This window comes from Astyanax mexicanus, chromosome 25 (assembly GCF_023375975.1).
Source record: "Astyanax mexicanus isolate ESR-SI-001 chromosome 25, AstMex3_surface, whole genome shotgun sequence".
NCBI classification, from domain to species: Eukaryota; Metazoa; Chordata; class Actinopteri; order Characiformes; family Acestrorhamphidae; genus Astyanax; species Astyanax mexicanus.
The window spans coordinates 1,352,630-1,365,214 of NC_064432.1; the positions used below are offsets into that span (position 1 = coordinate 1,352,630).

The following is a 12,585-nucleotide window of genomic DNA, read 5'->3' on the forward strand; positions in this document are numbered from 1 at the left end:
TAATTTTCATTTTGTTGCAGTAGCGTATTCTTAAAATAATATTTTAATCAGAGTTTTGTCATATCGCCAAAAGTATCGCTATCGCAAAAATACCATGAAATAGTGATATTATTTTAGTGCCGTATCGCCCACCCCCAATTTAGATAAAGGTTCTATATCAATTAAATATATATTTTTCTAGAGCTGTACGTCTGAGCCCCTAGAAATTTGTTATTTGTTACGAGTGTAGGACAGATGGCAAAAAAAAAAAAAGATTTGGGTGTCCGGCCCGGCGCCTGCGTAGAAACTCCTCTGCGCTATACTGATGATTTGTTCCCAACCCCTCCAAACTTCTCCTCGTCCTTGAGGCCTAAAATAGCAAGCTGCCGATGGCTCCTTTCTTTCCCTCGCTCCTCGTCCCGCGCATCCGGAGTAATCTTCACGCGGGCAGGGGGAATTACCCCGTCGTTAGGGCCGCCGAGATTGAAAATGTGACTTACGGCTGACGTTATCGCTCGGTCTGGAAGGCGGTAGCGGCGGTTCTCCAGCTGTCGGATGGCACGCCGTGGCGGATGGGGCTAATGCCAGAGTGTGTCCAGGCGGAGAGAAAATACTGGCCCGTAATCACCAGCCTCTATACAAACAGACACCTCGGGGGGGGACGTGAGCTCATATGACCGATTCTGCGGTTCACGCTCAGGTTAGAAGCGTTTTCCTGCGTGCCGTACACGATTGTGATTTTATCCGCAACGGGGCGGAATGGCGGTGAAGGGGGGGCGTCCGTCACTTTCTCGTTCGCCACTTAAGAAAGGGGTTAAAGGGTTAAACTGTTAGGAGGGATGAACTGTAACTCAAACACCACAGACCACCTGAGTTTCTGTTATTTGTTATCTTGAAGACTCTCAGCCTGTGATTCAGCAGTTTCTAAGCGATTCTGTGCTTGGTTGTAAGGTTCTAGGGGTAAAAAAAAAAAAAACCGACACTGTGGTATGGAACCTTTTACCTTGCTAATAATGATAATAATAATAATAATAATAATAATAATTACGGTTCTTGGCTTGGACAAGCATTTTCAGGAAAACTTTACCTTTAAGGAACCTTTAACTTGTGCTGAGTTTCTTTAACAATAAACCCTGTCAAAAGCCTTTCGGTCTTAAAAAAAAGAAATATATAGAGGTTCCTAAATAGTTCTCGTCTTGGATGTGCGGTTTAAATTTCATTTAATTATCTGGTTTCAATTGCAGTCAAAAGGTGGGATCTATGTATTAGACCGCAGATGATCAGTGAGTTCTTGAAGTTGATGTGTTGTAAGCATTACAAGATCTGGACTATGGTTTGGAGATGGTATAGACTATCCACTTGTCAAGCCCTCAATTCTTCGCATTAGGGGTGGGCGATGTGGCTCTAAAATAATATCACGATATTTCAGGGTATTTTTGCGATAACGATATACTTGGCGATATAGAAAAACAAAAAATAATTGCATAATTTCAGGAACGCAGTATAATAGTATAACAGTATAATCATAATAATAATAAAATATAGCATAATATAATGCAGCAGAAAAATATTGCAGAATATTTAGTGCATCCATATAAACTGCAAACTAAAACTAAATTATACACTTAAAGTTTCGCAGTAAATAATAGACTACCTTCAAGACAGAACAGCCCTATTATCACAATATGGATTTTTAATATCATGATATTTCTGTGTCACGATATATTGTATACGATAAAATATTGCCCACCCCTACTTTGCATACTTTATCGTCCTTTCGTCCTGTACGTCAACGGTCGGGACCCCGCAGGACAACCCCTGAGTGGTATTTTGGTGTGTGCTGTTCAGAGACAGAAGATTATCTGCACAGTACGTGTTGATCATCTTCTAGTCTTCACACATTAGTACGCGCGGGACCCTGGTTATTGGACGCTTTTCAGTCCAGCAGTGACACTCGGCTGTTTAAAAACTCCAGCAGCACTGCTGTGTCTGATCCTCTAATATCGGCACTAATACATTAACCGCCATGCCGGTAAAACTCTGCAAATAAAAGCTGTACTTTTGGTGGTCCTGTTGGGTTAAATAAAAGAGGCAAAAGGAGGATAATAAAGTATTCAAGGGTAACAAAAGGACCACTGTCTGTAATTATAGAACTACAAAATGCTGAAAAAAATAATAAAAAATGAGAACGCATATTATGTTGTATGTGTATATTTCTCTTGTATAGTAGCAGTTCTACAGTATAAATAATGCAAATCCATACGTATAATTCAACGAATAAAGCCTACTTCCCTTAGCTGTTTGTGCCTTTCGTGCAGTACTGTAACTCTACTTTAGTTTATTGCATACATTCATTTAAGTGAAACTCTCTAGACTTTCCAAGGTTCCATGCCCCTTCTGACATTACTCTTTATTTCTACACTATTCAACCTAAACGACAAGTTTCATCGCTATTGTGGCCTAAAACAACGTTTGTGTTGTTTTCGGCGGTGCTGGAAGACCTTGACTTCCTCACTTTAAGCCTATTAGGCATGCTGGCCTTAGCCTCTTAACATCAACTGTCTCTGCTCACAATGAAATTTTACTCGACACTATATCTGCATGTTCTGCCTCTTTGCCTAAGCAGCGCTTTCATGAAAATGCCTTTTAAACACCCGTTGTGCATATCTGACTGCTTGCTCGATTTCGCCGCAACTTATCCCGTCCGCCCCCCCTCCTTTCCCACCCAAAGGAAATAATCCATTCCGGCACGGTTCCTTTTAATTCTCCTCATCGTTTCACACACTGGTCCGGGTTGAAATAGCTCCTCACCGTAAGCAACTTTACTCATTAACAGCTCGGGTAGCATTTAAATATTTCTATTTAAAAGTCATGGCAAAAATTCCCTAAAGCCTATTTTACGCTTCCGCAGTAAGTGGATTAAAATGAATTAAATGTGTGTTAAAGGAAGAGTGGTGGGGGGAAAAAGAAAAGGAAAAAAATGCAGATAAAAGACTTTTTAACACCTTTTTCTGTGTTTGGCATGATTTTTACTTTATTTTCTTTTTTTAAAAGGGAATTTTAAAACCAACATACATTCGCTCATTAACTGATCTAGCTTTCACACAAGCTGCCACACATAGAAGAAAAAAAAAAAACAAAAACTCATTTTATACTTTATCCAGATTCTCATTGCTAAAGACAACCTCTGCCAGAAGTGTGAAACCTCACAGTTCAGAAATAAAAGCAATTGTGGGATATTAGCATATATTAGCATTCGTCTTGGGCCTAGCATCTAGTGCGTGCTAGTGCTCAATGAGCTCAGCTCAGTTTACCACCCCAAGCAAAATTACTAAAACCATCCCAGATTATTGCTTTGGACAAGCTTTTCCAGAGATTATATATCGAGGCTAATTATGGAATATTAGCTTAGCCCAGTTAATCCCTTCTTTAGCCTAGCCTTAGTGATCTTAATTCAAGTTCGTCCCTAATCAGTAAAACTCCAAAAATCAGCTGAGCGTCCTTCTCCAGCCTAGCCTCTAGCCTAGCTTTAGTAAGATTAGTCAAGTTTATCCCTTCTCTGGCCTTCTATCGTCCAGCCCTGCTTTAGCAATATTACATCAATGTATCCCACCTGAAAAACCATCATTTATCCCAAATTACTGCTCTGGACAACCTGTTCCCAGATATTACATTACTTTACATTTGGCAGACGCTTTTGTCCAAAGTACAAAAGTAATAGAAGTTAAAGGTAAAAACATCTTTATACAGGGCCTAAAGGAGGTCAAAGGGAATAATAGGATAGAGGAGTGAAGGAGGGGAAGAAGGAAATGAGGTTAGAAGTAGTTAGTGTGTTAGAGGTGTTAGGAGAGTAAGTGCTCTTTGAATTAGCCTTCAAGCAATTTATTAGGCCTAAATGCAGAAAGTCTTCAACAGCCACTGACAAAAGTGTAAAAGCAAGCAAAAGCTCTCAGTTTAAAAAGTCACCATTGTAAAATGCTATCTAAATGATTTTCTCCAGCCTAACGTCTGGGTTAGCTCGGTTTAACCTCTGTAATACAGAGAAAATACATGTATCATGCATTACTGATCTAGACAAGCAAGTGTAAGTAAGCAAGCAAAATTTCATTTCTACTGCATAGGCTAATTAGCTGAGCGTCCTTGCTCAGCCTAGCCTTTCTGTGCTAGTGCTTACTTAAAAGGAATAAACTGAGCATGCTGAGGTTATATTAAGTACAAATAAAACATTTGCACTTCAGATTACTGCATTGGACAACTTCTCCCAGAAGTATGTTAACAGAGTGCAATGTTAATGTAATGTCAGTTTAGAGAATTTATCTTAATATTAACTATTAGTGTCCTAGGGTCTCTTTTCTCTAGTGCTTACGTAATACCGCCTAAGTGTGCTAAGTGTATCCCGTTTAAGTACAAATATAAAATGCATCCTAGATTACATCTCTTAACAACTTCTGTCGGAATACAGCATAAAGCTAACAAGGTATCTTAGCATCCTTGGCTAACCCAGTCTCCGTGGGCTGGTGATCCAGGCTATTAATAACTAAATTCCTCCCTGTTAAAAAAAAAAAAAAAAAAAAAAAGTGTCCCTTCCTACTTCCATCAGTTCATTGAATATTTTATAAGCTTCACTCATGATCTAATTCAAGGGGGTTGTATCTTCTCATTGGTTCAAGCTTTAGTAGTTTCCTGTAAATGTTTTATCAAACTAGTAGTACGTCACCTCATCTTCAGCATACTTCTACGTGATTGGTTTTCTTCAAGTGCGGGAAATATCACAACGTAACAGAATTGATTCTCGTGGTGGGATCTTAGCCATTTACCACTTCCACAGGAAAGACGTTACTATTACGTAGATGTTTGTTAGCAACAATTACAGTACAAATGTCTAAATGGCTCTCTACTCTTCCGTCTGACCTTCCGTTGAACGTTCCTGTAAGGTCTGTGAGCCTGATCGTGGCTGCGTGCTGTTTTTCTTTGATCGAAAGTGAAAAGGAAAAGACTGGATAATAAAAGGCAGGCAAGGTGCATGAACACGTCGTTTACTCTGGAGCCCGAGGTCCATGACCGTCGCTGAAAAGCGTTCAGCAGCCTCCAAGGTCCACCGTACTGACAGACGGGTGCTTGACGTGCCGCTCTGACGAGGTGAAGTGGTTAATTGGCGGACGACGTGCCGCTCACGTGGTTGATATTTCCCAGGGTGACGCTTTCCATTCTTTCATTCTACGCATTACTTTTATGGATGGGTCTCCAGCCCTGACGGACGAGAAGGGCGTACCTCTGTCGGTAGAACGTTCTCTTGACTGAGTGTTTGGTCTACGGCTTCTTCTGGGAAAGAATTCGGAAAAACGTCTCGAGTAATAGTCGACTTTGCTTCGTTTCTAGATGTTAACGTTATTCAGAAAAGGCACATACGTGTAATCATACGTGTTTGTGGTCTCAAATTCAAGAACAATTTACATTAGCAACAGACACAAAGAAAAATGGTGGGGGAAAACCAAGACCTAAAGTTATTTTGAAAGAAGCTTTAGAACCATGAAACACAGCAAGTTTGGTCCCTAGTATTAGAGGGCTCCAAGCTATGATGAGACATCTGGAGCCCAATGAACATCCCAAGATGTTCCCAGGTTGGGGAACATCTAAGCAATAATGTAAATTTACTACGCCAGCAGGTCTGTGAAGATCCAAACCACGAAGTAGACCGAGACCAGCAGTGGGTCTGAAAAACATGTAATCTATGATACTCGTGGTACGCCTGCGGGCCAAAGCTAGCAAACTTTTGAAGAATGTGTTTGAGCCACCGTTTCTGTTATCTGTTTCTTATCTTGTATTTTTCTCTCTCTCTTTCTCTCTAGTGATGCCCCGCTTTGCTGAGCAAGTGGAGGTAGCCATTGAAGCTTTGAGCACCAACCCCCCGCAGGCGTTTGAGGAGAACGAGTTTATCGACGCCTCACGCCTGGTCTACGATGGAGTGCGTGACATCAGGAAAGCTGTCCTCATGATTAGGGTGTGTACACGCAAGCTGTTTGCACACGTTCAATAAAGCAAAGACTAAAACTTATCAACTTTTATCAACAGAATCTGTTGAGTATTGTTGAGTAAGGTTGTGAGATATTGTGAGATAAAATAAAAACAAGTTCATATGCCGTTTTACGTACCTATTCATGGGGAATTTCACACCCAAACAAAGATAAACTTGGTTTTTATTGGCTTTCAGACTTTTCAGGTCGGTCCAAACCAAAATAGCACATGGACACGGAGCAATAAACCACAGTCCGGACCAATAGACTAACTTTGGTCCAACCAAAATAGGTGGTCTCTCCCCGGATCTACTAAACCATGGTTGGGTTTGTCTGCAGCAGTGTGAACACACTTTGCATATGGTTTGGACTTTCAGACCAATTACAAGAAATCTCAAATCGAGTATTTACTTGGATGGTCCGTTTGATGGCCTCGTCGATGCTCAACAAACATTTAACTGAATGTCTATTAAATGCAACTTAACCCTATGTTGAATGTAAATGATTCAAAATAGAACGTAACCCTACACCTAACCCTAACCCTAAAATCTAACCCTACACTTAACCCTAGCCCTAACCTAAACTCTAATCTTAACTTTTTGGCATTGGGTTTAGAGTTGGATGTTGGGTTACATTCAATAGAGAATCATTTACTTTCACCTTTCAGTTCAATTGCATTTAATAGACATGCAGTTCAATGTTGTTTAGTTGAATATCAGCTGTAAAAAGTTAGTAGCAGCTGTTAAGTGATTTAAAAAAATAATAAAAAAAATAAAAGGTGCAGTATTTGACTTTGTTCATTTAAATACGTAACTTTCCGAAAAAATGAAAGTCAAAAGGCATCCTCGAACTCCCAATACAACACTGCCGGTGGATCGTGCGGCTCATTTATTTACGTAAAACGTCTTTAGTGGAGCGTTAAATAACTCCTCGCTCGTAGGTGTTAATGGAAATTACGCTAAATTGCAGTTTACACAGTGTGGTGTGCTGTAGTAGAACTGACCCCAACACAACAGAGCAGCACTGTGCGTGTGTGTGTGTGTATATATGTGTATATGTACTGCTGCTTGCTTTGCATGCGCTGTCACCTTCAATGCTGTTCCACACAAAAGGCCTTTTCATCACAACAACCCCTACAGTCGCGGCAGGAGAAACATCAAATACCATAAAGATGAATAATGCACTGTTGCCAAATAATGGGAAGCTGTGCTTTGGAGTGGCAGCGAGCGCGGAGAGGTGGAGGATAATTAAGAAGTGCAGATATCTTTTCTGCAGTGAGAAGGCAGCCTCTGCTCTTTTGTCCGGCCTGACAGAAGGAGTCCACTCACCGGCTGGGAGCAGCCTGCAAAAATCCATTAGCGTTGCTATTCGGTTGCCAGGCTGTGGTGGCGTCTCTTGGCATGGAATTTGGATCTAGCCTGAGGTAGAAGTGGAATGAAACGTGTACTCGTACATGGGCGTTTAAACCAGAGACTGTAAAAAAAAAAAAAAAAAAAAAAAAAAAGACGGACGCCGTGTCGCCGTTTCCATTCATTCAGTGAAAATGAAGCCAAAATCTTCCTCCATGTTGGCGATCCTGAAACCCGAGTCTAGAGTAGAGCGCAGTAGAGACCAGAGGAGGGAGAAAGACTGTGGAGAGACCGCCTACTCATTTAAATAACCCCGCCCCTGAGAGCTGCCTCGAGGTCACAGGCTGCAGAGCGGGGCGGAGCTGACGGTCTGTTATTGGTCCCGCCCATAACCAGCCCTTTTACAATAACCACACCTTTTTGAATAGAGCTGAATAACATTTTAAAAAATGAATTCTGTGGGGATATAAAAATTTAACAATATAAGCAGAGGTTACACTAAAGCTGCTGCATTTAAATAATGGAGGTAGAATTACAGTATATTAGAAAAAAAAAAACGTGATTGAAAGTTGTTCTGTTTTGCCTGTTTTGAAACCTATGGGGATGGGTGGGGTTACACAGCTTTCTGCAACCGAACAGCAGGGGGCGCCCGACCTGTGGTGGCTTCACTTTTGAGAGACGATGCTCTGTCCTGCTATATACAGTCTATGGTTTAAACACACATACACACACACTGCCTATATATTTTCATATTCATCATAGAATTGATCTCATTCACTAAAATTGCGGATTACAACAGGCAACGTACGAGTTTGCACGGCAATACGGCACGGTTGGTTTGTTTCATATAAGCAAGCCTGCAGCCTCAGGGATTTTCATTAGACACAAACCTTTGGTTTGTTATTCATATGCCACATATTGCATTAGAGCGTGTTGTTTCATAGGGAGTTTATTGTCTCCGGTGGGCTGAATTATCAAAGTTCTCCAAAACCCAGTTATACATAACACCAAACTGTAAAAGAAAAAAAATAACTGAGTCATCTGCAAAGCACAGCTTTAAAAAAAAAAAAAAAAAAAAAAAAAAACTAATTCCATAGATCTGTACCAACTGGCCTGCCAATCAGACACTAACAGAGCTTTATTAATCTGCTAAATTACCCCAAAGTTGAACAAAATACTTATAAAGCCACACCTAAACACCTAAAGTGCTTTTTCCCCAAAACATTCCTATAGTTACTTATAACAGATTATCAAAGTCATGGTAATCTCTATAGTAACCACAACATATACATATTAAACTGTTCTACTAAAACAAACCAAAAACACACTTTTACTAATCTGCAATATTATCATCTCCTTTAATCCCAACAGTTCTGCCAACTATACTTACACACCTTAATTTATCTCTTCAAAAAAGATGGGGTAAAGTGGCTTACAAAATATGGGATTATTTTAATCTGCAGAATAATATCTTGTAATCCAACAGCCTTGTTATAATAAGCACAGTAACAGTCCCATAGTCCCTACTAACCAGATTAGATTAAATCAAACTTTATAATACTGAATATTAAACAACTTTGTAGATGTATGAGGTTGTTTTCGAGCTTGTTAAGGATGTGTTTGTTTAGGTCTGATGGTCACTGTTCTGCAAACCAGTCCTAACCACAGACTAACTAAACTAAAACAAATCTATTTACATTTAGTTTTTATTACAGTTGTTTTGCTAATCAGACCTAAACGCAGCGTAATTAATCTGCAAAATTATCACAGGTATATTCCATTTATTCTGCTAACCAGTCCTAAATACAGTGTTCCTAATCTACAAAACAGTCCCATACTTAAGTTCTTCCAGATTTATACAAATTATATACGATTATTCTACAAAATAATCCCATAAATCTGTACAAACAGTTCTGCTAACCCAATTCTACAGTACTCATTAACTGAGTACAAAACTGGTACAAAACGATGGGATTATTTTCCAGATTAATGAAACTGCAAGTAGGTGCATTAAGTAAAAAGCTGGTATAAATCTGAGATTATTCTTATTGGTTTGCAAGACAATTGGTACTAAAATATGGGATTATTCTGGAGAATAATAAAGCTGCATAACCTTGTAGTTCTGTTTCAGCTAAAGTTTACAGTTTTAATAATCCTCATAATCCAATATTTGCAGCTCAGTACGAACCTTTACTAAGCCTTTTGAATCAGAATAATCCCATATTTCAGTAACAATTGCCTTGCTAACCAGACCAAAAACATTATTTATCTCCAACATAATCCCATAGTACTACATCAGCTGCAAAGTTCAGCTTAATCATCATCTCCCTGCGGAAGCTCCACCGCCCGTCTGTCTGTCAGTTTTATACTATATTGAACTGAAATCTAGATTTCAAAAACAGCAATGCCCATTGCTTCATCACCATTTGCTTTCCCTGAAACGCGCATCTCTACCACACCCTGCGATTTGTCTGCTAATACACAGCGTGAAGACTTCGACACTGAGCTGGTGGGCGTGACGACTCCACTCCATCTTCAGGCGCTCAGAGATACAAGGGGGAAAAACAGTTGAATTCTCACAGCATAAAGACCTGGAGGCCACGGCCCCTCCTCGCGCTCTGTTTGATCCCACTTTAAGAGGGAACCGCTTGTTACGGAGCGCGTGTAAACCGAACGGGAGTTCTAAAAACAATGATGTAAGTAGCTTGAAACCGAAGCGGCGGGTCGGCGTGAATTATTGATGGAAGTCTGACTGCTGGAATAGCTGACACATCTTCAGGACTTCTAGAAGCTCCTTTGTCCTGCGAGGACTGGGCAGCGGGGCGTTTCTGCACTGTCCGTCTGGCGCAAACCTCGGAGGTGCCAGCCGACACTTCTGATAAGGGAATGATTGAGAAAAGACGAGACGAGACGAGACAAGCCACACACAAGTACAAGTACATCTACGATGTTCTAGCTAGAACTAGCTTTTGAACGGTTAGTTTTGGGCAGAGGTGGAAAGTAATGGATTACATTTACTCACATTACTGTAATTGAGTAGATTTTATGAGTAATTTGTAATTTTTATAGTAGTTTTTACAATAGGTAATTTTTCTTTAACTCAAGTACATTTTGACACAAGTAATTTACTTCGCTACATGGGAAAACTTCCCATTACTAAGTAAATAATTAAATGCTGGGTTAAAAAAAATAATGAACTGTAAAACTATAAAAATACAGTTTTTAGTCAAGCATTTTTTTTTTTAACAGTAAAGAAAATAAATGGATCATAGAAACCTATGGGGGGGGTCTGAACAAATACTGCCTGAAAGATCCAAATTATTATTTGGAATAATAGTTCATTAAAACCAATTTAATTTATGATTTGTTGTACTTTTTTTTTTTACATCAAATAATTAAAAGTAGCTATGTAACTTTTACCCAAAGTACATTTTAAATTGATTTTTAGATGGGTACTTTTACTTAATTACAATTTTTCAGTACTTTTTCCACCTCTGGTTTTGGGTCATTTTTAAGGGCAAACTTCATTAGAATCCTAATTAATTAAAATTTAGCTAGGGTGTTTAAAATTCTAGCTAATACATCAGAGACGCACTTGTGTGGGGCTGTTTTTGGGTGGTGGGAAGTGACGGAGCTAGGGTATTGATCACAAGGTTATGGGTACAGATAAGTCCTATAAAATATATATCATTTGTTTTTCTCTAGACCCCAGAAGAGCTGGAGGACGACTCCGACTTTGAGCAGGAGGACTACGACACCCGTAGCCGTACCAGCGTCCAGACTGAAGATGATCAGCTCATCGCAGGCCAGAGCGCCAGAGTAAGTGACAGCTGCCTTCCTCTACCTCTTCTTACAACGCTAACATAATAACTGCACCTGCATCTTGTATATGTATAAAGAGTTACTTTACTAAAATGGCATATAGGTGTCCATATAAGAGCCTTAAGAGACCTGATTTAGCCTTTCATGACAATTTTTAAATGTCTATGTTAGGGGTGGGCAATATTATATTGTATACAATATATCGTGACACAAATATCAGGATATTAAAAATCCATATCGTGATAATAGGGCTGTTCTGTCTTAAAAGTAGTCTATTATTATTTACTGTGAAGCTTTAGGTGTATTTATTGTAGAATTGTTTTAGTTTGCAGTTTATATGCATGCACTAAATATTCTGCAATATTTTTTGCTGCATTATATTATTTTATGCTATATTATTTATTTTGCCACATTTTGATTATACTGTTATACTATACTATATTCCTGAAATTAATTAATTATTTTAGTTTTCCTATATCGCCAAGTATATCGTTATCACAAAAATACCCTGAAATATCGTGATATTATTTTAGAGCCAAATCGGCCACCCCTAGTCTATGTAAGGTTTATAACAGGCTTAAGGAGGAGTCGTATTGCCTTACAGATGCTATCCTTCAGTCTGAGAAACATTTTATGGATTTTCCTGGTTTCTATTTGCCTTATTTTATAATTATATTGAATTGCTTCAAACTAGTGCATGTTGTATGCAATCATGCACAGACCAGAAAAATGTTACCGCACACAGGGTAATTGATCAATCAGATTAAGGGTTCGATACCCATGTTAAGATGCTACTTTTAGACCCTTGAGCAAGAGTGTTAACCCTCTCTGCTCCACGGGTGCAATGATCTGGCCTTGAGATTAGATCTGGTATAGCAATCACAACACCTAAAGAACAATTCGACCTTTACATTTAGAGAGAACAGAGAACAGCCACCTTTCTTTTATCACCTTTACTCCCTTTACCCTTCTGAGCCCAAGTCTACTTTATCTTTCCTTACTTCACCTTTAGACCAAAGCTGAATTAAAAAAAAAAAAAAAGTGGTGGTTCAGTGGTTAAGAGTGCCGGGTGATTGATTATGACAAGGTTGTAGGTTCAATACCCATTTCTACTAAGCTGCCACTTTGAGCCCTAGAGTAAGGCCTTTAACACTTTTCACTGCACTGTATAAGTGTACAATTATGAAGGACTGATCCTGCACATTTGTAGGTTGCTGAAGCTGTTGTCCTAGCCGGTCCAATGATTTGTCACATTGTCCAGCTGAACATGCCAGTTGGAAGCCCTACCGTGAGAGGCAACACATGTGGCCGCACATAACATTACATTAAATTACATTTGGCAGACGCTTTTGTCCAAGGCGACTTACAATAGTGAAGTACAAAAGTAATAGAAGTTAAAGGTAAAAACATCTTTAGACAGG

General features: G+C 39.4%; 1 protein-coding gene across 2 annotated transcripts in view; it reads left to right on the forward strand.

Annotated features, from left to right (window-relative positions):
* Nucleotides 1-12,585, forward strand: part of ctnna2 (catenin (cadherin-associated protein), alpha 2) — a 622,967-nt gene that overhangs the window by 586,960 nt on the left and 23,422 nt on the right. For both annotated transcript variants that reach the window (XM_049472311.1, XM_049472310.1), the window contains 2 exons: nt 5,829-5,980; nt 11,048-11,161. In XM_049472311.1, coding sequence (XP_049328268.1) covers nt 5,829-5,980; nt 11,048-11,161 — 266 coding nt within the window. The remainder of the gene's footprint in view (nt 1-5,828; nt 5,981-11,047; nt 11,162-12,585) is intronic.